At 38.6% G+C, this 24282-nt stretch overlaps 1 protein-coding gene across 1 annotated transcript in view; it reads right to left on the bottom strand.

The window, feature by feature from the left end:
• Positions 1-24282, bottom strand: part of SPAG16 (sperm associated antigen 16) — an 849807-nt gene that overhangs the window by 810602 nt on the left and 14923 nt on the right. The window contains exons 4-6 of the mRNA XM_059702463.1: positions 22100-22218; positions 12970-13107; positions 2175-2282 (exon numbers count right to left, since the gene is read on the bottom strand). Of these exons, the coding sequence (XP_059558446.1) occupies positions 2175-2282; positions 12970-13107; positions 22100-22218 (365 nt within the window). The remainder of the gene's footprint in view (positions 1-2174; positions 2283-12969; positions 13108-22099; positions 22219-24282) is intronic.

Here is a 24282-nt window from a genome sequence, read left to right as displayed (position 1 = left end):
GGCCTAAACGGGCAGTCGGACATTCCTCTCACAATCCAGGACTGCTGGCTCCTAACCACTTGCCTGCCTGCCTGATTGCCCCCTAACCGATCCCCTGCTGACCTGATTGACGCCTAACTGATCTCCTGCCAGCTTGATCAACCCCAAATGCCCTGCCCTGCTGGCCCGATTGCCCCCAACTGCCCTGCCCTGCAGGCCTGGCCGCCCCTAAATGCTCTTCCCTGTGGCCTGAAAGCACCAAATTGCCCTGCCCTCCCCTGCTGGCCTGATCTCGCCCCCAACTACCCTCCCCTGCCGGCTTGATCACCCACAACTGCCCTTCCCTGCCAGCCATTTTGTGGTGACCATCTTGTGGTGGCCATCTTGTGATGACATGGGGGTGCTCATTTTGTGATGGCCATCTTGTGACAATGTGGGGCAGCCATCTTGTGATGATGTCATGGTGGCCATCTTGTGACCACGTCGCAGCGGCCATACATCGTGTGACGCCACCTAGGCTTTTATTATATAGGTTGCTTTTAAAATACTTTACTTTTTATTGAATTATAATTTACATGGAGTAAAATATACAGATCTGAACTGTTTCATTTTAGATTTTTCATAACTATGCATGTCTAGGTAGTCCACCTTATTACTAAAATATAGAGTATTTTAACATCTCAGGAGATTCCAGAATTTCATATATTTGAACTCGTTAGAATATATTCTCTTTTGAAACTGGCTCATTTCACTCAATACAACAACCAATATATGAGCTTGTTGATTTTTTCTTATGTTTGTCCCATTACAAGTTTATTGGTTACATGTTTTATTTTTATTATTTCTTTTATTTTTCTTTTCTATTTAATTTGGGTTTTTGAACTTCTAAGTTGCAAGATTAGATTGCTGGTTTAAAATTTTCTTCTTTTCTAATATAAGCTTTTAAAGCTATCAATTTCACTTTAAGCACTGCTTTGGCATCATTCTACAAATTTTAAAATGCTACATTTCCAACAGTAAATTCAAAATATTTTCTTATTTCCTTCTTTGACTCCCATTTTATTCAGAAGTACTACTACTAAATTTCCAGGTAACTGGGAATTTTCCACAGAGCTTTGTATCTTCAATTTTTTAATTTAATTTTTTTAATCAGAGAACATATTTTGCATGGCATCAATTAATAGAGTTATTTTATGGCTCAGCATGTGACCTATTTTGGTGAACATTCCATGTGTACTTGAAAAATCCAAAGTAGAATTCAAGAAAGGTCAATTATGCTCAATTAACTTGTCTTGTTCTATAGATTAGAGAATTTTTGCCTATTTTTCTTCTAATTGCTAAAAGATTAGTGTGAAAATCTCCAACTGTAAATGTGAAAATATTTATATCTCCTTTCTGTTTTATCAGGTTTTGCTCCATATATTTTGAAACTTTTTTATTAGATTCATGCATGCTCTGCTTTCCTGATGAATTGACTATTTTATCAATAGGAAATTACCTCTTTTTCTCTAGTACTCAGGATGGCCCAGAGATGTTAGTCTGTCATCCCCTTCCCCAGGCCCTGTGGACTTGCAGAGGTGGCCTCCTTTCCCTAGAAAACACTGCTTCAGAAATCTCTTCATCACAAGGTAAAAGATGTGATGGAGAGATTTCTCCTCTTGAATTACTCCTCTTTCCTCCTCTCCTGGCCGTCAAGAGAAGAAAGATACTATACACCCAATTGCTCCAAGAATTACTAAGCATATACTTATAGGGACCAGAGGAGTGCCCCAAAGATTGAACTTTGAGGCACTTGATTAAAAAGCTGTAAACTAGGACTGGTTAAATAATAATTCATTGACCTTGAACCAGTTTCTTTAAGACATGGAATTTTGCAAGTATTAGAGCAAGAATGCCAACAAATGAGGTGAAATCACTCCTGAAGTAGCCCTTAGAAACTTAGAAGAAGTGATAGCCAACCCTCAGCCACGTGGAAATGCCTGAGCTGCGCTGGCAGAGAGCAGGGGGTGTGACAGCAACAGCCTAAACTTGCTCATCTTTGACCATCAGGTGCATAGTCTAGTATTTGGCACACAGTAGATGCTAAAGAAATGTTGAATAAATAACTTTACCTGAAACCTTCTGCCATAACCAAGCTGCTTAACACTAATTAAACACCTCTTTAAGAAATATGCCAACAAATATTAGCAGCTTACCCTTTGAGATCATTAATTAATTTGTTTTTTTCTTGAATTACTCGCTTGTGATGCATTCGATGAAAATCACGTTCTTTCTGAGTTTTCAGCAGATCTTCTCTAGCCTTGCTGGAAAATAATAACAACTTTAAACATCTTTGCTAGCTCCTTTCTACAAAAGTTATTTAGTTGTCAGTTAAAATCCACTATTGAGCAATTCAAAAGAACATTGAAAAACAAAGATTCCATTATAATTCTCATTGAAGAATCCCAACCAACATATTGTACATTGAGATAGGGGATGAATGGGCCAAAACCTGTACTTTCATAAACAGCATTCATTCACATTTTATTGAAGTAAAGTAAAATGAAAGATATACTGCCAAAATAACTTGTAATCCATCTATTCCCCAAAAGAATCAACACTAATAAAAGAGAAAAATGGTAATTGGCGTACGATGATACCCTTTTCATTGGCTAATCAGGGCTATATGCAAATTAACTGCCAACTAAGATTGGCAGTTAACTGTCAACAAGATGGCGGTTAATTTGCATATGTAGGCACAATGCAGGGAGGCGAAAGGGAAAGCAGGAAGAAGCCCCCTGCCACTGACAGTGATCAGAAACCCAGGGGGGAGCTAAGAGCTGGGGGGCAGGGCAAAGGCGGCCCTGGGGCTGCCTTTGCCCTGCCCCCCAGCCATGATCAGAGAATCAGGTGCCTTTTCCGCCCTGGCCAGTGATAGCAGGAAGTAGGGGTGGAGCCAGCGATGGGAGCTGGGCACGGTCGAAGCTGGCAGTCCCAGGAGCTAGGGGTCCCTTGCCTGGGCCTAAAGCGGAGCCCACGATCGTGGGGCCGCTGCAGCTGCGGGTCCCCGCTGCCCGGGCCGGATGCCTCAGCCAGAGGCATCCTGCAGGGGCAGGGGCGGAGCCCGCACAATCGCGGCGCCCACCGCTGCCACTGCAGGTGCCCGCTGCCCAGGCCCGACGCCTAGGCCAGAGGCGTCAGGCCTGGGCAAGGGGCCGATCCTGCAATTGGAGGGTGATGGGGGTCAATGCCTGAGGGCTTCCCAGTATGTGAGAGGGGGCAGGCTGGGCTGAGGGACACTCCCCCCACACACACACCCAGTGCACGAATTTCGTGCACCGGGCCCCTAGTTTGTTTATAAAATTGAAATATATGTAAAACAGAATAATTCAAAATAATTACAAGGTAATGACTTTACAAAATGTAAAACTTCTGAACTTGTTTAAATACATAGTTAAAAGAGGATGCACTGCATTAGCTAGTTCTGATAATTGTGAAAAAGAAAGCATATTAATTCTGAAAAAAAAACAAGATTTTTTTTCCCAGTAACGCATATGAGAAATACACACCACCTGCAGATCATATTACTAAAATTATTGCTAATTTGATGAGAAAGTTCTTCAAATTCAGTACGGTAGTATAGAAGCATTCTTCAAGTAGATGTATATTCTGCAAATTCCTGGTATAAAGCAAAAATATTAATTTTAAGCCCAAGCTGTATGTGAAAAATTAATGGAAATATCTCACCCACCCCCATAATGTTAGTATCAATATAAAAATGTAAAGTATAATTTGGAATGAAAAAAGTAGTTGTCTAACAGTCTTAGTTAAATGACAAAGTGCTACTGCACCAAAACTCATGTTCTGAAAAGAGATCAGCTGAATTAGATTGCTGACAAGATGATCAGAAAGGAATAATCTGCTTCTCTGGATCACAGTATTTCAAAACACTGATTCACATAAAAGAAATGCACACAAATAGATTTCTGCTTTAGGAGCTTTGTCAGAGTAGTCACTGACCAGCAGTGACTGGGATGTGGCCAAAGAAGTGGGAAGAGGTTAGGTTTCCAGGCTGCTTGATCAAGTCACCTGTGGCATATGGTCCCAGGGTCCTGTCTATTCTTCCAAATTTACTTCTTTTAAAATCCCCTAACCTTCCTCTTTTTAGGGAGAATGACCTGCATCATTCTTTATGTTACTACCATTATGTAATGTTTATTGCATAGAAATAAACAATGTGTCACAGTACTCATGGTTCACTTCCTCCATCTATCCTCCACTTCATTTCCACGCCCATTATCTTCAAAGTGCTACAAAATATTCATTAAAATATTTAGTCTTGCCCTAATTGGTTTGGCTCAGTGGACAGAGTGTCGGTCTGCGGACTGAAGGGTCCCAGGTTCGATTCCAATCAAGGGCATATACCTTGGTTGCGGGTACATCCCCAGTAGAAGGTGTGCAGGAGGCAGCTGATCAATGTTTCTCTCTCATCGATGTTTCTAACTCTCTATCCCTCTCCCTTCCTCTCTGTAAAAAAAAATCAATAAAATATATCTATATCTATATCTATATATCTATAGCTATATATATAGGTATATATAGATATATATAAAATATATATATTGTCTTGAAAAATCATCTGAGGAATATGCCATTGATTAGGTGAACAATTTATTCTTTCCAGGTTTTAACCCTCTGTGTGTGTGAATGAAGATGGACCAAAAAAGAGAGAACCCCTCTGCCACCCCCACGTGGCTAAGGAGTGGGCATGAAGAGGAGGAGAGAGCTCAAGTTAAGTACAGTGATTGGAAAAGGCAAGTGGCTGAGTTGACATTTAGTTGTGCAAACACAAGAACAACACCTGAATTCTCATCCATTTAGAAGAAAACATGTGAAGTGGCTTATATTCTGTCTGGCACATAGAAAATACTCAGTGAATGTTACTGTGATCATCATCATATTACTATTACCATTGAATATGGTAGAAAAGATATATTCAAGTCCTATCACAACTAGATTCAACTACCTAAAAGAGGGGGCATGCCTGGTGGGTAAGTTTCCTTTACTTGACCAAAAATATCAAAATTCATGATCATTATAAACCTATCTTCTAAAAGAATTTAAACTTTTATGAACAACTATTTTACATCTCCTAAGACTGCCTTACTTTCAACAAGTAGATACAGTAAATAAATGAACTTACATTTTATTGGTCTTATCTGAAGTGTAAAGTCATAATAGGTTAAAAAATACATGGTAAGGCAAAAGTAGGTTTACAGCCATTTGCTTGAAAATCATATAATAATTAATAATACAAGAATAAACTGTTTCGCATACTCACAACCGTAAAGCTACTTTTGCCCCACCCTGTATGCAGAAAAATAATGCCGCAAAGTTTCCTAAGCAGAACCACCAGTGTGCAGTATTGCACCAACTCACTTTTTAAATACACATTAAAGGCCTATTTGTACTCATCCAAGAAAAGAAAGCACAGGAATTGATTGAAGTATTAGACCTTAAAGTTTTTCTGACCATTAAATTGGTTTTCTGTGACTTGCTTTCTGCTTGCACAAATGAAGTCAACTCAGTAAAACAATTTAAATTCATTTCATGGTGATGCTTTTCCTATTATGACCTTCCTGTGGCCCATCTGCTTAAAAAAGGAAAATAAAAGTAGTACTAAAAATATTCATAAAATACCTATAAGCAATTAATATTTTAAACTATGAAGTATTTTCTAATTATATTAGCGGAGCATGTTTGTGTTAAAAATAAACTTTTATTAAGACAGAAAGCAAACATAGAGATTCTATTTTGAGTATAATGAAGTAAGAGTTATTCAGGGAAACATTCTACTTAGATTTGTGTATCATAAACAACACACTTTTACATGCTTCTTCACTTAAGGAGATGGCAGAATGATCATTTACTAGTAATGTCCCCATTTCAGCAAACCAGCATATCAAAATCTACTGTTAAGGTATAAAATATGAAGATACTCATATTTGTATCCGGCTATAAAAACCTTGTCCTCAAAACTCTACATTTCCACATGTGAATGTGATTTAATAGTGTACTCTATTTTTTTATTTTTGTTTTGTTTTTTATTTTCTTTATTGATTAAAGTATTACACATGTGTCCTTATCCCCCCCTCTTGCCTCCCCACCCTCCCACTCATGCCCTCACCCTTCTGGTGTCTGTGTCCACTGGTCATGCTTATGTGCATGCATACAAGTCCTTTGGTTGATCTCTCCCTCTTACTCCCATCCTCCCCTACCTTCCCTCTGAGGTTTGATGGTCTGATAGATGCTTCTCTGTCTCTGTATCTGTTTTTGTTCATCAGTTTATGTTGTTCATTACATCCCACATATGAGTGAGATCATGTGATATTTATCTTTCTCTGAGTGCCTTATTTCACTTAGCATAATGCTCTCCAGGTCCATCCATGCTGTTGCAAATGGTAGGAGTCCCTTCCTTTTTATAGCAGCGTAGTATTAAGTGAATTCTCCAGTAAAATAATTTTATTAGCCAAATAGTTTTAACTATGTATTCTGGAGTAACCACTTAACAATAGGTTTACTGGAGTATTTTGTTATAATAATTTGGAAAAGGGAAGCATATAAACATTTTCTTATTTACCTGCACTAATCAAAGCAAGCCTTCATTGTCAAGTATATTGCACATGTGCAAACTTAAGTCAATGTGTTTTCTGAGAACAATACTATATGATTACCAATTATTTCACTGTCTTGAGTTGGTTATAAATGAATTAATTTAACCCATTAAAATCAATATTGGGATAATTTTTGAACAGACAAAATGGAATTCAACCAGATTAGAGGAAAACTTTCATTATATTCTTAACCAAAAAAAGATAAGGGTATACCCATGTCTAGAAAAAAGTACTTCCTTAAGTTAATAAGCAATTACTTAAACAAAAAAGTATAAAATTTGGGGGGCCTTAGTATTTTCTTTATTTCCACAGTGGTTATTTTTTTTTCTGAAAGTCATTGCAGTTTGGGTCTTTGGAAAAGCTGGGCACTCTTTGACTTTTTATAGAAGTGAATTTTGTTAGTAAAATTAGGGCCCCTTGGTAAAGTACTTAATTTTTCCTCAAAATTATTTGCAATTTAATTATACTTAACATTTATTGGGTATTTACCATTGTGTTAAACACTTTAAAATTATTCCTTCAAGAATAAGTAAGATTGCACCACTTACATATGAAAAAAGTGAGTAAAAATTATATTCTCATATCTAAAAAGTGACAGAGCATCATGTATTTGTGTTGATCTATCCACAACACTTGATCCTGTATTGATATCTATTCTAAACCCAAGTTTGAGGGAGACTAGTAATACAGAGTTTGATAGTAGCAGTCCTCATTATTACTGTATTGTGACCAGCTAAATTAATCTGTAAGACAGTTATGCAGGATATACACTAATAAAAGAGAAAGATGCAAATTGACTGTACCTTTGTGATGCCCACCAGCCAATCAGGAGTGGGTATGCAAATCAACCCAACAAAGATGGTGGGTTAATTTGTATATGCAGGCTCCATGTTGATGATGCAGGCATTACGCACTGCCCCAGCTGCTCCAGGCCTCTGGGCAGCGTGAGAAGGCGGCTCCGGCCAGAACGAAGGTGGTGCTGGCAGCCAGAGGAAGGGAGGCCTATTCTTGCACAAATCTTCATGCATCGGGTCTTTAGTATAATAATGCTATCCATGTTTCCATTATGTCCCTCCATCAGTCTATTTTCCACACAAGAGCCAGTTCCTCAAAACTATCCTTTAGCTCACATTCCACTCAGAGGAAAGAGGAAATTCTTTAAAAGGCCTCTACGACTTACCCTTCGTCCCAGTCACTATGGTCTTCGTACTAACAAGCCAAGCTATCCCCACCTTTTCCCTCTGTACTTGTACTTCCTTTTCCCTCTGTCTGGAATTTCCTTTTCCCAAGTTCACACATGGCCTCTCTCTCAGTATCTTCAAATATCTGAGAGGACTTTTCTCCCCAGCCTATCTAAAACAGCACCCCACTTATCTCTGTCCCTTTTCCCATGCTATTTTTCTTCACAACACTTACCACCACCTGATACATGGCATATCTGTTAACAACCATCTGTACTAGTGGCTATTTTATTGGATAGCATAGCCTCAGAGTGAAAACTGTGTCGTGGTAAGAAGAGAAAAAGAAGCATGTCCATGGGGAATGAGAGGCAGAATGGGATGTTGTCACAGAAGCTGATGGAGGAGAGGAATGAAGAATAGTAGAATAGGAGGGTTGAAAGCCAGACTAAAGGATGTCAAAGTACAAATGCAATTGTCTGTGTCCATGGGTTATGCATATATGCATATAAGTTCCTTGATTAATCTCTCCCCACCCACCCCTTTGCTCCACTTTCCCTTTGAGATTTGTCAGTCTGCTCCATGCTTATATGTCTCTGGATCCATTTTGTTCATCAGTTTATTTTTTTCATTAGATTCCACATATGAGTGTATTCAGTGTGGTGAGGGCCTGGGGGCGGGGGGACTGGTAGGTGCAAGGTGGAGAGGGGTCAATGAGAAAAAAAGGGCACATATATCATACTTTCAACAGTACAGGTAAATTTAAAATAATAATTAAAAATTATTTTAAGTAAAGTACAATTGATGTTTTTAGGACTAAATCAGAAAATTGAGAATTTACAATATCTACATGATGAGAATGAGAAAATGCTAGTCAAGATAAGAGACAACATCAAGCAAACAATTGCCTAATTAATAAGACTCTTAAAAGTTTTTATGGGTCTCAAACTGAGGTTAATATTGTGGAATGTCAACCACCAAATAAAACAAGGTTTATAAAATAGTGTCTTAACTATGAAAGATTTTTATAACTCTAGTGATGCTTTCTAGTCTTTATTCAACCAACAGTTCTCTACTAATATGTGACAGGTAACTTAAGTTCTAGACCTCTGTATTTAAAATTATAATTGATCTACATTTCCACATAAAAGTACAGCTATATTCTCCTTTTCTAAAAAAAGAATGCCAAACTACTATATATATAAAATTCCTCTCTAGTACCCAGTACATAATATATTTTACCTTTAATGTAACTATAAATATTTTTAGCAATATATTTTCCCTTAAAAACATCTATAAAGAAAATTTCCAGAAGCTATTTCCCAAACTTTTTAAATCTAGTTATAACTGACAGATGACATTTTATTATTTCCAGGTGTACAACATAACAATTTTATATATTTACTAGAGGCCCAGTGCATGGATTCATGCACTGGTTGGGTCCCTCGGCCTGGCCTGCACCCTCTCACAATCCAGAACACCTCAGGGGGTGTCAGACTGCCAGTTTTGGCCCAATCCCCATAGGCCAAGCCAAGGGACCCCACCGGTGCATGAATCTACGCACCAGGCCTCTAGTATACTTATAAGATCTTTGGTTAATCTCTTCCCACCTTCCCCTCTCCCCCTTCCCGCTGAGATTCATCAGTCTGTTCCATGTTTTCATGCCTATGTGTTGAGCATTTGCTCCCTGGTGGTCAGTGTGCATCATAGCTACCAGTCGAATGGTCAAATGGTTGGATGGTCAAATGGTCACTTAGGCTTTTACATATAGAGATTTCAAAGTCATCACCACAATAAGTCTAATTAACATCTTTCACCATATATACAGATACAACATACACCAAATTTTAAATTTTAGAATATAATCTACATTTGAAGCAAGTATAGGAAAACCTCTGTTCTAAAATTGGCATTGCTTACAATGAAAGATAATTTCATTTTTAATTATAGCAATACAAATTATATTTTAAAGTGAAATATTTTCCCTTTTCATTTCTTCCTTCATGCTTCATCACTGCTGAATTTTAAAAAATGTTAACGTGAAGACTAAAAAAAATCTACTAGGGATGACAGCCTTTAGAGATATTGATAATAATAGCTGACATTTTCAAAGCACTCTGTGATTTACAACTCTTTAATCTAGATTGTCTCTTTAATTATCACAGCACTCCCTAGGAGTTAATAATATTATGTATAATTACTCCCAGTTTAACAATAAGAAAGCTGAGTTAATAAGTAGCAGAATATTAGGAGTGAGGTGGTTGAACTTTAAGTTCAGTACTCTTTGCAAGGCAACTCTCCCCTAGGTAAGCCTACTAAAGGCCCGGTGCACAGATTAGTGCACCAGTGGGGTCCCTCGGCCTGCCCAGCAGGGATCGGGCCGAAACTGGCAGCCGGACATCCCCCAAGGGATCCCAGAATGCAAGAGGGCACTCTGCAAAGTTGTTGTTCCTCAGCAGCTCCTGCATTTAGTGTCTGCCCCCTGGTGGTCAGTGCACATCATAGCTACCAGCTGGTTGGCCGGTGGCTTAGGCATTTATATATATGGATAGCTTTCTGATCTCTCTTATTTTTCTCAAGATATCATTAAATACTAACAGTATAATTAAGACAATATATAATCTATATGTAACCTGATACTTCTGCATATCAAATATTATTTATCATTAGAAAAGTATTTAATATCTATACTTACTTGCTTTAAAAAATAGCCTTAATCCTAAGAGAAAAAACTTTAGGGTAAATTACATGAAGGGAATCCCATGTTTATCACTGATTCCTATTGGGAAAAATATCCTCGTAAGTCAAATTTAAAAAACCTGTGTGATGGAACATTACAATTTAGAGCAAACTTGGAGCATAACAGATATAATTTATGAAAATTTTAAACAAAAGTTCACTCTCCATTTTATGAGAATGTCTCCAATAGAATTAGGTGACAGGGACACACTTCACCAAAATGCCCTGTGAAAAGACAATGTGCTTAATATTCATTCAATGATATAATTAGGCATCTATTAATGGTCAACCATCTTTCCTTCAACTCTTCTATGTCAGGTAGAAGTATTTTCCTTTTCTAATTTATTCAAGTTTAATTATATCAAATAAGATACATTTGAGAGATAATCACAAGTTATTGAAACTAAAACTATATATTAGTAAATTGAGTACATTTTAGTAATCTTTTCATAATATAAACTAGAAACAGATTTAATTTGAGTAATATCTGTTTTAATCATGGTTTTTCAACATTAAGTTAGTCATTTCACTGCTAATAGTTTATACGGTGTTAATTATAATAAACTAGGGGCCCGGTGCACGAAATTCGTGCACTGGGTGTGTGTGGGGGGGGGAGTGTCCCTCAGCCCAGCCTGCCCCCTCTCACATACTGGGAGCCCTCAGGCGTTGACCCCCATCACCCTCCAATCGCAGGATTGGCCCCTTGCCCAGGCCTGACGCCTCTGGCCTAGGCGTCCGGCCCGGGCAGCAGGGACCTGCAGTGGCAGCGGGGGACGCCGCGATCGCGCGGGCTCCACCCCTGCCCCTGCAGGATGCCTCTGGCTGAGGCGTCCGGCCCGGGCAGCGGGGACCCACAGCTACAGCGGCCCCGCGATCGTGGGCTCCGCTTTAGGCCCAGGCAAGGGGCCCCTAGCTCCTGGGACTGCCAGCTTCGACCGTGCCCAGCTCCCATCGCTGGCTCCACCCCTACTTCCTGCTATCACTGGCCAGGGCGGAAAAGGCACCTGATTCTCCGATCATGGCTGGGGGGCAGGGCAAAGGCAGCCCCAGGGCCGCCTTTGCCCTGCCCCCCAGCTCTTAGCTCCCCCCTGGGTTTCTGATCACTGTCAGTGGCAGGGGGCTTCTTCCTGCTTTCCCTTTCACCTCCCTGCATTGTGCCTACATATACAAATTAACCGCCATCTTGTTGGCAGTTAACTGCCAATCTTAGTTGTCAGTTAACTGCCAATCTTGGCAGTTAATTTGCATATAGCCCTGATTAGCCAATGAAAAGGGTATCGTCGTATGCCAATTACCATTTTTCTCTTTTATTAGTGTTGATAAAATATTAGTTAACAATTTTCACCATATAAACAACCAATAATCAACAATGATTATTTAATGTTACTGGGGCAAAATTCATTGTACAAAGAGGTTCCATTCAAAAGAAAATTAGCAAACTCAAGCAATAAGTCAAAGGCTTCAGGAACTGAAACAGTACACCAGGCAGCACTCTGAAAAAAACTGCTGGTCAAATTCCCAGTGCTTCCATTTGGTGTCTATACAAAGTCACAGTGAGTGTCCAGAGCTAACAGCGTAAATCACTTCTGAGAATTGGAACTGAGAATAGATAGAATGCTGGTTCTAGTAACATATTATTCTGTGGGTCATCATACACTTGTCTAAAATGTAAAATGCCAAATAGTACATTCTATGATATTTTGTGTATCTATTTTTTTGTTTTAATATGATTCTTTAACAAAGGAAGCCTTTTTTATTATGTTAATAAACATTAATGAGCAATGTTTGATCTGTCTCTACTCCATATCTAAGCATTGATTTTCCATCTAACATTGTCTTAGAGGAGAGTCACACAGGTCAACACATTTACATATTTGTCTTTATCAGAATAACACTGTTTATCTAAATTTGTTCACTTAAAATTGCATGGCTTCCATTAGTTTTAGAAAAAAAGAAAGATGTGGAGAGGTTTCACTTTTAAGTGTTTCCTCTCTGTATACATCATGCTATAAAATTGCTAAATAACAGCGTCCTCCTTCCTCTGTGTTTCCTATAATTTTATGATTTTTTTTCAGAAATTAGCTTATCCTCACAGGGTAAAATTTGACAAACCATGAAAAGATTATCAAAATACAAAAGGAAGTGAAGGTTATATAACAAATTCACCCCCTCCTACACAGCCCCTGCATTCTACTGTTGTTGATGAGTGGCAGTTGTGAGCATTCTGGTCATATGTTCAATTAATGTGCTAGTGACAGCTTTACATTCTTTCAAACTAGAACTTAAATATAATTCAGTTTTCCAGAATTAAAGGTCTGGTGCATTAACGGCTGTCCACATATTAGCCTCATTCAACTCTTTACTTTTATTTAGTCCAAAATAAAATGGGGGGGGGGGAAGTCATGTAAAAATTAACATACTCAGCTGCCTGTTTCCATTGCTTCAAGTCTTTCTTCAAATTTTTGTTTTCATTTTCTAAAACCATATTCTGGGTATAGACATCTGGAACATCCCCAACTTCTTTCAGTTTGGTTACTCCCTTCTGTATCAATTCATACCTCGGATAAAATGAAAGAAAAAAAAAAAGGCTTTAAGTTGTTTCTTTCAACTAAACTGCTAAATTTATGTACCATTCAAAACATTAATTCTGGGGGAAAGTTTATAGAAATTATTTGTAATATTACTTTATAAATTAAAATGTCAACATTCATAATATATTTTTAAATAATAATTAATAAATTGCTGGGTTTAAATATCATCATGGTGCATAAAATATAACTGAATATCTCCTATGTTTCATGCACTAATGTAGACACTGGTAAAATTAACAAAATGGTTCAATGCTCTGTCTAATGAAGTTTCCATTCTAGTGTGGATGATGATATGTTCTATATGAAGTAAAATAAGCAAGGTAACAGGGAAAGAGAGACTGAATTGGAGGGTAGTGGTGGTGTTGACATATTTTATATAGGATGGCCAGAGAGAATACCACTATGACTGACAAAGTGATATTTGAGCAGAGAACTGAAGGAAATGAGAGACTAAGCCAGTGATGGCGAACCTATGACACGCGTGTCAGAGGTGACACTCGAACTCATTTTTTTGGTTGATTTTTCTTTGTTAAATGGCATTTAAATATATAAAATAATTATCAAAAATATAAGTCTTTGTTTTACTATGGTTGCAAATATCAAAAAAATTCTATATGTGACACGGCACCAGAGTTAAGTTAGGGTTTTTCAAAATGCTGACACGCCGAGCTCAAAAGGTTCGCCATCACTGGACTAAGCCATGTAGATATGTGGGAGAGTAATCTTGGCTGATAGAAAGAATTGTAAAGGCTCTGAGACAAGGAAATGCTTGGCATGTACAATAAAGAAAAAAAAGCCAGTCTATGGAGAGTTATCTCATGTAAGAGATGGGTCACGAAGACAACAGGGAGCCAGAAAAAGGAATGGGATTTTACTCTGAATCAGACTGAAGCCATGGGTAGGCTTTCAGAGATAAGGGACACTCTCTCACACCTGCTCTAGTTTCACTAAACTAAGTCTAGAAGAGCAAAAGTAGAATCAGAGAGGCTAGCTCAGAGCCTGCTACAATAGTCCCAGAGAGAGAGAACGGTGGCATGAACAAAGTTGGTAGCAGAGGAGATTAGGAAAAATGGGCCCCTTCTGGACATGCTGTAAAGGTGGAGCCAACAGGATTTTCTTATAGATCAGCTGTCAGGGGATGGTTAGAAAGAGAAGTCAAGGCTGATTCCAAGGTTCCTGGCTGAGCAACAGATAGCCATTTACTGATACAGGGACAAATGCCATAGGAACTGGATGATTAAAGAAATCAAGGAATTATTCTTATTCATGTTAAATGCAACATGTCTTCTGGACAATCAAGTGAAGACAAATACTGGATATACATGTCCAGAGTTGAGGAAAAGTGTCAGGACATGTACTTTAACTTTGGGACTCATCAGGGAATAGATACTATTTAAAGTCACAAGACTGGATGAGGCCAGCTAGGGAGTGCATGTAGAGAAGTGAAGAAGTCCGAGGACTGTTTAAGAATGGGAAGAAAAGGAAATACTACTCCATAGAGACTAAACAGGAGAAGAAGCCGTGAAGTAATGGGAGAATATGAGAGTTGTGGCTCAGGAACCAAGTGAATACAGTGCTGCGAGGAAGAAATGAACGACAGTAACAGACACCACAAGGAGGGTGAGTAAGAGGAATACTGAGGATCAACTGCTCAATCTGGCAAAGCGAAGTCACTGAAAATGGTTTCAGGAGAGTCATGGAGATGAAAGTGAAACTAGAGCAGGTATGAGAGAGTTGGAAAGGAGGAAGTGGCAACAAGCTCTTCCAGGGATACATGCTATAGAGCAGAGCCAAGAAATCAAGATGAACCTAGAAGAGGATATGGAGTTCAGGGAATGTTTTTATTTCTCTTTTTAAAAATACATGACACACATTATTGCACATCTGTATGCTTATGGGAATGATCTAGCAGAAAGGGGGGGGAAAGCTAAAAGTGCAGTAGAGAGGGGACAATTGGAGGAGCAATGTCCTTGAATGAGCCAGAGGAGCTCTGTCCAGGAGGGAAGAGGAGGCCTTAGGTGTCAGGTGGAAGGGAATGACTGAGGACAGGGGCAGCAGGTTGGGAGAGAGGGAGGCAGGGGTCGTGGTGCTTCTATTTCCTCAGTGAAATACGAAGAAACATCAGAGAATCATTTATAGATTTGTAAATAATTACAATTTGAATCATTATATGTAGAAATTAATAAAGCTAAATAAAAAACAGTAATAAAACATTTCAAGTAATAAAGTTATTAGTAAATGCATCTTTATAAAGCTTGCTACGAATGGGCAGAGCATTCGTTTTAAAATGTTTAATTATCAGTATTTTCATATTACAAATCTTAACTTTATTATTATTATTACACATTAACAGTCATATGTTACCTGAAATTAAAAAAAAAAACAGCAAGAGAAAGGTTAAGATAATTGAGTCAATAGTAAGTAATATTTGCCATGATTTCTAAAACAGAAAATTGATAACCATTTAATTCACTTTTTATCCATATTTCAGATGTGATTTATACTTATCTCAGAAGAAAAGGCATAAGGATTGATTGAAGTATTGGACCATAAAGTTTTTCTGAGCATAAAATTGGTTTCAGCAACTTCCTTTATTTAATGCAGAAAGAAATCACTAAAAAAATTACTTCAGTAAGAAAAAAAAAGATGATATAGAATCCTCTAAAATAAACACTATGTAAATAAATTAATATGTGGTAAAATAAGTAAAAATCAAACATAACACATATTACAACATCTATATCTAAGACATTCAAAAGTTACTTTACCAAAGAAAATTTATAGCATTATGTAAAAATACCGGTTGACTTTAAACTCACTAAAACTAGTATAATATTATAAGGTAATTATAACTACAAACTGGAAATTTCTCAGTAAAATCTGCATATTCCTACATAAGATTTTTGGTTCTGTGTGTGTATTTTATTTTACTTTTTTAAATTTTTTAAATTTATTTCAGAGAGAGGAATGGAGAGAGAAAGAGAGAGAGAGAGAGAGAGAGAGAGAGAGAGAGAGAGAGAGAGAGAGAGAAAGAGAGAAATATCAATGATGAGAGAGAACCATCGATGGATCAGCTGCCTCCTGCATGCCTCCCTACCCCCACCACTACCTCACTCCACCTAATCCCCTATACCACCCTACCCATGAAAATCCAGCCTGAAACCCAGCATATGCTCTGACCTAGAATACAACCATGACCTCTTGGTTCATGAGTCAATGTTCAACCACTAAGCTATACTGGCTGGGCTGTGTGTGTATTCTAAAGAAATATCCTGGTCTTTTTTATTCCTTCCTCCTTAGTCACTTCCCTTAGATTAAGACTGAAAACTATTCATATGTAAGTATTAGGAACTAGAAATACAATTTACTACCAATAGAATTGCCAATTAATTACTGCCAATAAATTTACGTTAAGGTCGATAAACTAATTACAGTTCTATACAAATTGAGTAAATACATATATTTCATGGAGAAAGTATATAGGCTTTCATAAGATCTGTGTATATACCAAAAGACTTTAAGACCCACTGCCACAAATGGATACTAATATGCTAGAATTTCAGTGAATATATAAAAAGTGCAATAAGACTAAGCATCATTTTTCTTTGTGATGACTTTTGTTCCAATAAAATCTTCTTTATGAAAACAAAAGGTGAGCTAGAGTTGGCTCAAGGGTCTTACTTTGTGGACCCCAAGTTAAAAAATGTATTTCAATTACTGTTTGAAAATTGAAAGGACACAAATGAAATTTCAGTACCCAGGTTGTTGTTTTTATAATATTTCTGTTTGTTTTACAAACTAACAATAGAAAAACCTTAGTTGCAACTCTATGTAAGATGCAATAATTCCTGGCAATGATATATGTTTTTCTCCATAATAAGAATGATAGAAGTAATTACTTAACATTCCTATAATCCTATTATGCAGGACAGGTAAAGGTCTGGTCAATGTCAAAATGTTACATGTGAAATAAAAATATCCAATACAGTATAATCTTAGTTCAAACAATGTGCAATCTCATTTCAAACTGGCTGCCGGGGATAAGGATAAAATTATTATAACCACAGTACTACTAGACCCAAATAATATGATATTTTAAATAAATTTTTCTTTCTGATTGTAATATTATGCTAAATGGTATGCTTACTTGGGGTTCTAAAATTCCTAGCACAATTGCAGTTTCCTGACATTTCATCTCAATTCAAATTGCTAAATCTCAAAGGACAATATGGCAAGTACCTAATTGTTAAGAGTATACTTAGTTCCACATGTCTCCAAGGAGATCATGTCACACTTTAGACTGTCCAAACATGTAAGCACCACATGTCCTATTCTCAGAAGAAGAAAAGGTAATTGAACCACATTAATCTTTCATTTTATTAGTACCACAAATTAACCATCTGTCTACTTGTACAAAAATATATTTCTAATACATTTGTAATTATTTTAGGGACATTTTTATAAAAAAACATTCACATGAGTTCCAGATTTAATAGGAACAGTATTATTTTCTTCCATCAAACTTGTCTTTTCCCTGAATTATAATAATGAAAAATGGTTCTCCTCGTTTAATGCATTAACATTAGATATGCAACTTAAAATAAGAAAACCACCTGGCCAGCATGGCTCAGTGGTTGAGCGTCCATGGTTCAATTCCTGGTCAGGGCACACGCCTGGGTTGCAGGCTGGATCCCCAGTGTGGGGTATGCAGGAAGTAGCCAATCAATGATTCTCTCTCATCATGGATGTTTCTATCCCTCTCCCTTCCTCTCTGAACTCAAATATATATATTTTTAAAACTGATTTCTTCTATATGTATGGTCCAAGTAGATGAGAACCAAAAAACAAACAGAAAATAAAAATTACACTACAGTTGGATTAGTAGAAATTACAAATTACCCCTATATATAAAACTAGGATTAACTAAAAAACATTATAAACATCCTTACATAGCATATTGTTCCCTCTTTCTATAATATGCAATGGCTTTTAAAGATCAAAATTTCATATCTGATTACTTAATAATATTTTGTTAAAGAATAGGACATTGCGCCCCAGCTGGTTTGGCTCAGTGGATAGAGCATTGGCCCGCTGACTGAAGGGTCCCGGGTTCAATTCCTGTCAAGGGCACATGCCTGGGTTGCGGGCTCAATCCCCAGTAGGGGGCTTTCAGGAAGCAGCCCATCAATGGTTCTCTCTCATCATTGATGTTTCTATCTTTCTCTCCCTTCCTCTTTGAAATCATCCTATCTAATAATAGAGAAACATGGTAATTAGCCATAACTTCGCTACCCTTCCCATTGGCTAATCAGTGTGATATGCAAATTAACTGCCAACAAAGATGGCGGCTAATTTGCATACGTAGGCTCCAAGTGGCGGAGGGAAGCCTGGTGACGAGGCAGGCGTTCTGCCTCAACCTGCTGGTGGAGGGCCTCTGGGCCTGCTTGGTCAGCGCTTCCAGGGGGAAGGAGGAGCAGAGACACAGCCCACAGGGGGGCCGGCACCCAGAAGCCCCAAGTCCTGCCTGGGCAGCGGGGTCAGAGGAGCAGAGACATAGCCCATAGGGGGCCAGCACCCAGCCGCCCCAAGCCCGCCTCGGCACTGGGGTTAGAGGAGCAGAGACACAGCCCACAGGGTGACCTGCACCCAGCAGCCTCAAGCCCCGCCTCGGCGCTGGGGTCAGAGGAGCACAGACACAGCCTGCAGGGGGGCTGGCACCCATCAGCCCCTAACCCCAAGGCCGCAGAGGCGCTAGGGCCACTGGGGCTGCAGCAGAGACACAAGCCAGCAGGAAACCTGTGGAAAGGGAGATAAACTATCAAAACCTTATCTCCCTTTCCACAAGATGAGAAAACTGACCCTGATTATTTAGTGATATGGCCCACACTTTTCTACAAGCACAGGGTATGTTATGATCACTCCCAGGAAGTGATCAGAATACTGGTCAGAATACTGTTTCCAGGGAATAACACTACTGTAGAAAATTATCTAAGAGAGGAAACAAGCTTTTGTTGTGTTTATTCTGAAGGTCAGAGAACAGACCACCCCAACTTATGCCATGTTGTTATATTGACGATCTTGACCTGCAGATGCTTGAAAAACAGCAAATGCAAGGAGAGGTTTTCACTGAAGTCTCCTCTGCCTAAAATTGGACCCCCCAAAAGGTTCCCTTGATGGGAAAAGTGCCATCAGCCAGTGAAGACTGATTCCTGTCACAGGACAGGAGACTAGAAGTTGACATCACATCCAAACTTTGTTACAAACTATCTCCCCCACCCCCATACATCTTTCCTAAAAATCATGTACTCTCCTCTAAGAGGCCTACATATCCCATCCCCTTTCCCTAAGAAGAAGGTATTTAAATCTGGATTCTAAGCCACTTTGGGAAGTTATTCATTTTTCCCTGGGATCTCCCACATATACACGAGGTACACATGTTAATGAACTTTAGTTTTTCTCTTGGTAATCTATCTTTCATTACAAAGGCCTCTGCTAAGAACTCAGAAGGGTAGAGGAAAACTATTTTTCCTCCTCCATAATTCTATCTCGGGAAATCCAGTACCGGGCTGAACAGTGAGTTTGGCTCAAGTGCCAAGCAGTCCCTGCTGAGGGGAGGGAAGCTTCTAGGGGGAAATCAATGATACTGGCATCAAAGTAGGACACAGGGCACATGCACGGTTGCTGGTGGGAGTTTAAAGTGATTCAACATTTTTGGAGGATGATTTGGCAAAATCGATAGAAATGTTCAAGGTACATCCAAGAGTCTTCTAGGAATCTCATCTGCTGAGATAAAGCACGAGTGCTTAAGCCCTGGTCAGAACCCAGGATGCTACTGCGGGCTCTCCTTCCATGATGGGAAAACCTGCTAACAACCTGCATTTTTAGGCAAGGTGGCATCTATACTAATAAAAAGGTAATATTCTAATTAGACTGAACATCTTCCAGATGACCTTCCGGACGTCCTTCCAGACAAAGCCATGGTGGCAGGGCTGAGGCAGAGGCGGTTAGAAGTGATCAGGCAGGCAGGGGAGAGCAGTTAGGAGGATCAGGATGGCAGGGGAGAGCAGTTAAGGGTATCAGATCATCAGGGGAGAGCAGTTAGAGGGATCAGGCCAGCAGGGGAGAGCAGTTAGGGGGATCAGGCCAGCAGGCAGGTGAGCAGTTAGGTGTCAGCAGCCCTGAGGGGTCCCGGATTGGAGAGGGTGCAGGCCAGGCTGAGGAACTCTCCACTCCCATGCACGAATTAGGGGCAATCAGGCAGGCAGGCATGCAGGTGAGTGGTTAGGAGACAGCGGTCCAGGATTGTGAAAGGGATGTCCAACTGCTGGTTTAGACCCAATCCCGGCAGTTGGACATCCTGGGATCAGGCCTAAACCAGTAGTTGACATCCCCCAAAGGGTCCGAGATTGGAGAGGGTGCAGGCTGGGCTGAGGGACATCCTCCTCCCATGCACGAATTTCGTGCACTGGGCCACTAGTATATATATAATAGGACACTGAAAACATGTCTGGTGACATTCCTGCTGCAGCAAAGGCACAAAGACAGCATGCCTGCTAAAATTTACAACCAATAAGTTATTAAAATTCAATTATTACAAAAAGAATCTTGTCTTTAGGCATCATTTGAAAATGTTCCCACTTACTTTGTAAATGAAGGAAAACTTACAGAAAATTAATCGATCACCCTAACCAGTTTGGCTCAGTGGATAGAGTGTCAGCCTGCAGACTGAAAGGTCCCAGGTTCGATTCCAGTCAAGGGCATGTACCTTGGTTGTAGGCACATCCCCAGTGGGGAGTGTGCAGGAGGCAGCTGATTGATGTTTCTCTCTCATCGATGTTTCTAACTCTCTATCCCTCCCTTACTGTAAAAATTTAATAAAATATATTAAAAAAAAGAATTGATCATTTGTGTGAGTAGAGAAAGGCAGGCCATTACACTAGCCTATATAATAAAAGGGTAATATGCAAATTGACCCTAAGAGCAGAACGACTGGGAACTACCAGTCACTATGATGCTAACTGACCAACAGTGGGCAGACACTCAACATAGGAGCTGCCCCCTTGTGGTCAGTGCACTCCCACATGGGGAGCTCTGCTCAGCCACAAGCCAGGCTGACGGCTGTGAGCACAATGGCAGTGGCAGGAGCCTCTCCTGCCTCCACGGCAGCGCTAAGGATGTCCAACTGTGGAGAGCAGGCCTAAGCTGGCAGGTGGACATCCCCCGAGGGATCCCGGACTGTGAGAAGATGCAGGCCAGGTTGAGGGACTCCCCCGAGTGCATGAATTTTCATGCACCAGGACTCTAGTAAGTAAAATAAGCAAAGTAGCCCTGACGGGTTTGGCTCAGTGGATAGAGCGTCGGCCTGGGGACTGAAGGGTCCCAGGTTCGATTCCGGCAAGGGCATGTACCTTGGCTGCGGGCACATCCCCAGTGGGAGGTGTGCAGGAGGCAGCTGATCGATGTTTCTCTCTCATCGATGTTTCTAACTCTCTATCTCTCTCCGTTCCTCTCTGTAAAAAATCAATAAAAAAAAAATAAGCAAAGTAGTACTGTTAGTAGGAATTCTTAATGCAAGAAATAAAACCCTTACTAATTATGCAGAAAATATTAGGGAAAGTATTTCATAAAATAGCTTTGTATTATATTATATAACTCCAGGAAATAAATATTCCATTTTCTAGATGTTTAAAAATCACCTAATATTTTTATTTCAGAAAGATGATATTCTGATTATGTGCATATATGTGTTTGAGTGAGGGTGCTTGGGTGTGTGTGTGTTTGTAAATATGTATGTGTATGTGTGTTTGTATGTTGTGGTGTCAGCAGTGGGGATGGGAAAGGTTTCCATCCATTTCATCCATTTTGCATACACTGAGTGACTTCAGTCTTATAAGAGGGTTAAAGTGCACATGTTAAATGTTAGCATTTCTAAGAACTCTTTATCTACATTATTGTTTACCATTCAGATTGAAAACAATCAAGAGTTCTGGTCATTCCCATTTTGATCAGGAAATTGCAGAGAAAGTCTTCTATTACTTCAGGTACTACATGCTTTGAAGGAAGAACTGTTTTCTGCTCCTAAAATTTAAATGTATAATTAATTATTTTGAAAACATCAAATCTTTTATTAATGGCATTGATTCATTTACTAATTTGTTCATTTTTTTCAACTTTTTTTGTTGGGATAGATGATATGGCCCTCAAAACCTAAAATATTGACTGCATGACCTTTTAGAGAACAAAATTGCAAGCACCTAAACTTTCAATTATTTCAACTATTTGAATTATTTTTAAACTATTTTCAACTATTTAACTATATTTAACTTTCCCAAAACCATGATCTTTCACTTGCAATCATTAATGAACATTTTAATAGTCCTCATTGAATAGAGACTATTGCATCCTCTAATATAGAAGAATATATATATATATATATATATTATCTAAACATATGTAATAAAATCATAACAAAAGGAAGTTGGGTTAATAAGCAATAAATATTCTTTGAAACAGAAAGCCCATGGCACAATTCAAATCTAGTTTTTGAAGAAAAAAATACTATAGAATAAAAAACAAATTAGCCCTTGCTGGTTTGGCTCAGTAGATAGAGCATCGGCCCTGCAGAAGGAAGGGTCCCAGGTTCAATTCTGGTCAGAGGCATATGCCTGGGTTGCAGATTGATCCCCAGTAGGGGGCGTGATGAGGCAGCCAATTAATGAATCTCTCTCATCATTGATATTTCTATCTCTCCCTCCCTCTCCCTTACTCTCTGAAATCAATAAAAATATATTTAAAAAAATAGCCGAAACCGGTTTGGCTCAGTGGATAGAGCGTCGGCCTGCGGACTGAAAGGTCCCAGGTTCGATTCCGGTCAAGGGCATGTACCTGGGTTGCGGGCATATCCCCAGTAGGAGATATGCAGGAGGCAGCTGATCGATGTTTCTCTCTCATCGATGTTTCTAACTCTCTATCTCTCCCTACCTCTCTGTAAAAAATAAAAAAACAAAAAAAAAACAAAAACAAAATATATATATATTTTAAAAAATAGAATACAGAATTGATATGCTTATCCTAAAAAGAACCCATATTTAATTTTCAAAGCTAAAGGGAAATGTTTGTGAATTTTCTGCATAGCATCATTCCCCCAAAGAACTCAAAAAAAAAACGTATATAGACCTTAAATGAGAGTCAACCAGCTATAAATATTCCAGAAATCTAGAAAGTTAATTCTTGCAAGGTTGTGATTAAAAAAAAAATTCTGAAAAACTGATGAGAAGAATTACTGATATTTGGTGCAGTAGATATGACAGCTACCCCATTGTCTTCCTTGGATTTATCTTTGGATTTACAAACAGATTCCAGCATGATACCAGATACAAAGAAGCAATTATAATTTGGGTCATAATATTTTCATTCTATGACTCTATCCATTCACTTACTCAACTGCTATTCATTTAGTTCATCCTATGCACCAGCACTATGTTAGGCATAACTACCTTTCTTACCAAGTAATAAAATGAATGAGTAATACTTAGTGTATTTTTTAAATCCTTCTTTACTTAATGAGGTAAAAGCAAGAGGGAAGATGATGAGCAGTGGATAAACTGCTAATCATTCAAAATGCTGTATTTTAAAACTATTCCTGTAAATTATTGCATTGAGACTTCACTTTGTGTCTAAATAGAAGGGAACTATATCTATAGGATGCATTAGAAAATGCAGTTTACTATGAGCTAGAGTCCTCCATTTATAACAGAATATAATCAATTCCAGATTCAAGAACTCCTCTTCTTGAGGTTTTTTGTTTTGTATTGTTTTGTTTCTTTAACATACAGATATTTTGGAAAGGAGTTACTGGATTTATAGACAAAAAAAGTCTACAAAATATGAAAAGACTGACACAGGACAGAATGTGGAGTGAAGTCTATCACATACTATTTTGCACTGAGGAAGTCAAGCCTATAACTAAACAGGAATATCACAATTTCCTTCACATTTCTTTATTGAAAAAAGTTACAACATTTTTAAAATTCATCCTTCTTAATTAGTGTTGGTATGAAATATTAAGCACTTTAAAATATTTTGTTATCATCATTAAGTTGTTATGAACTTTTAAATGATTTTTTTAAATTTTATAGGAAT

Source organism: Myotis daubentonii, chromosome 7 (assembly GCF_963259705.1).
Source record: "Myotis daubentonii chromosome 7, mMyoDau2.1, whole genome shotgun sequence".
Taxonomy (NCBI): domain Eukaryota; kingdom Metazoa; phylum Chordata; class Mammalia; order Chiroptera; family Vespertilionidae; genus Myotis; species Myotis daubentonii.
The sequence above is the reverse complement of the archived record's forward strand: the minus strand, read 5'-3'. Positions and strand labels throughout refer to the sequence as shown.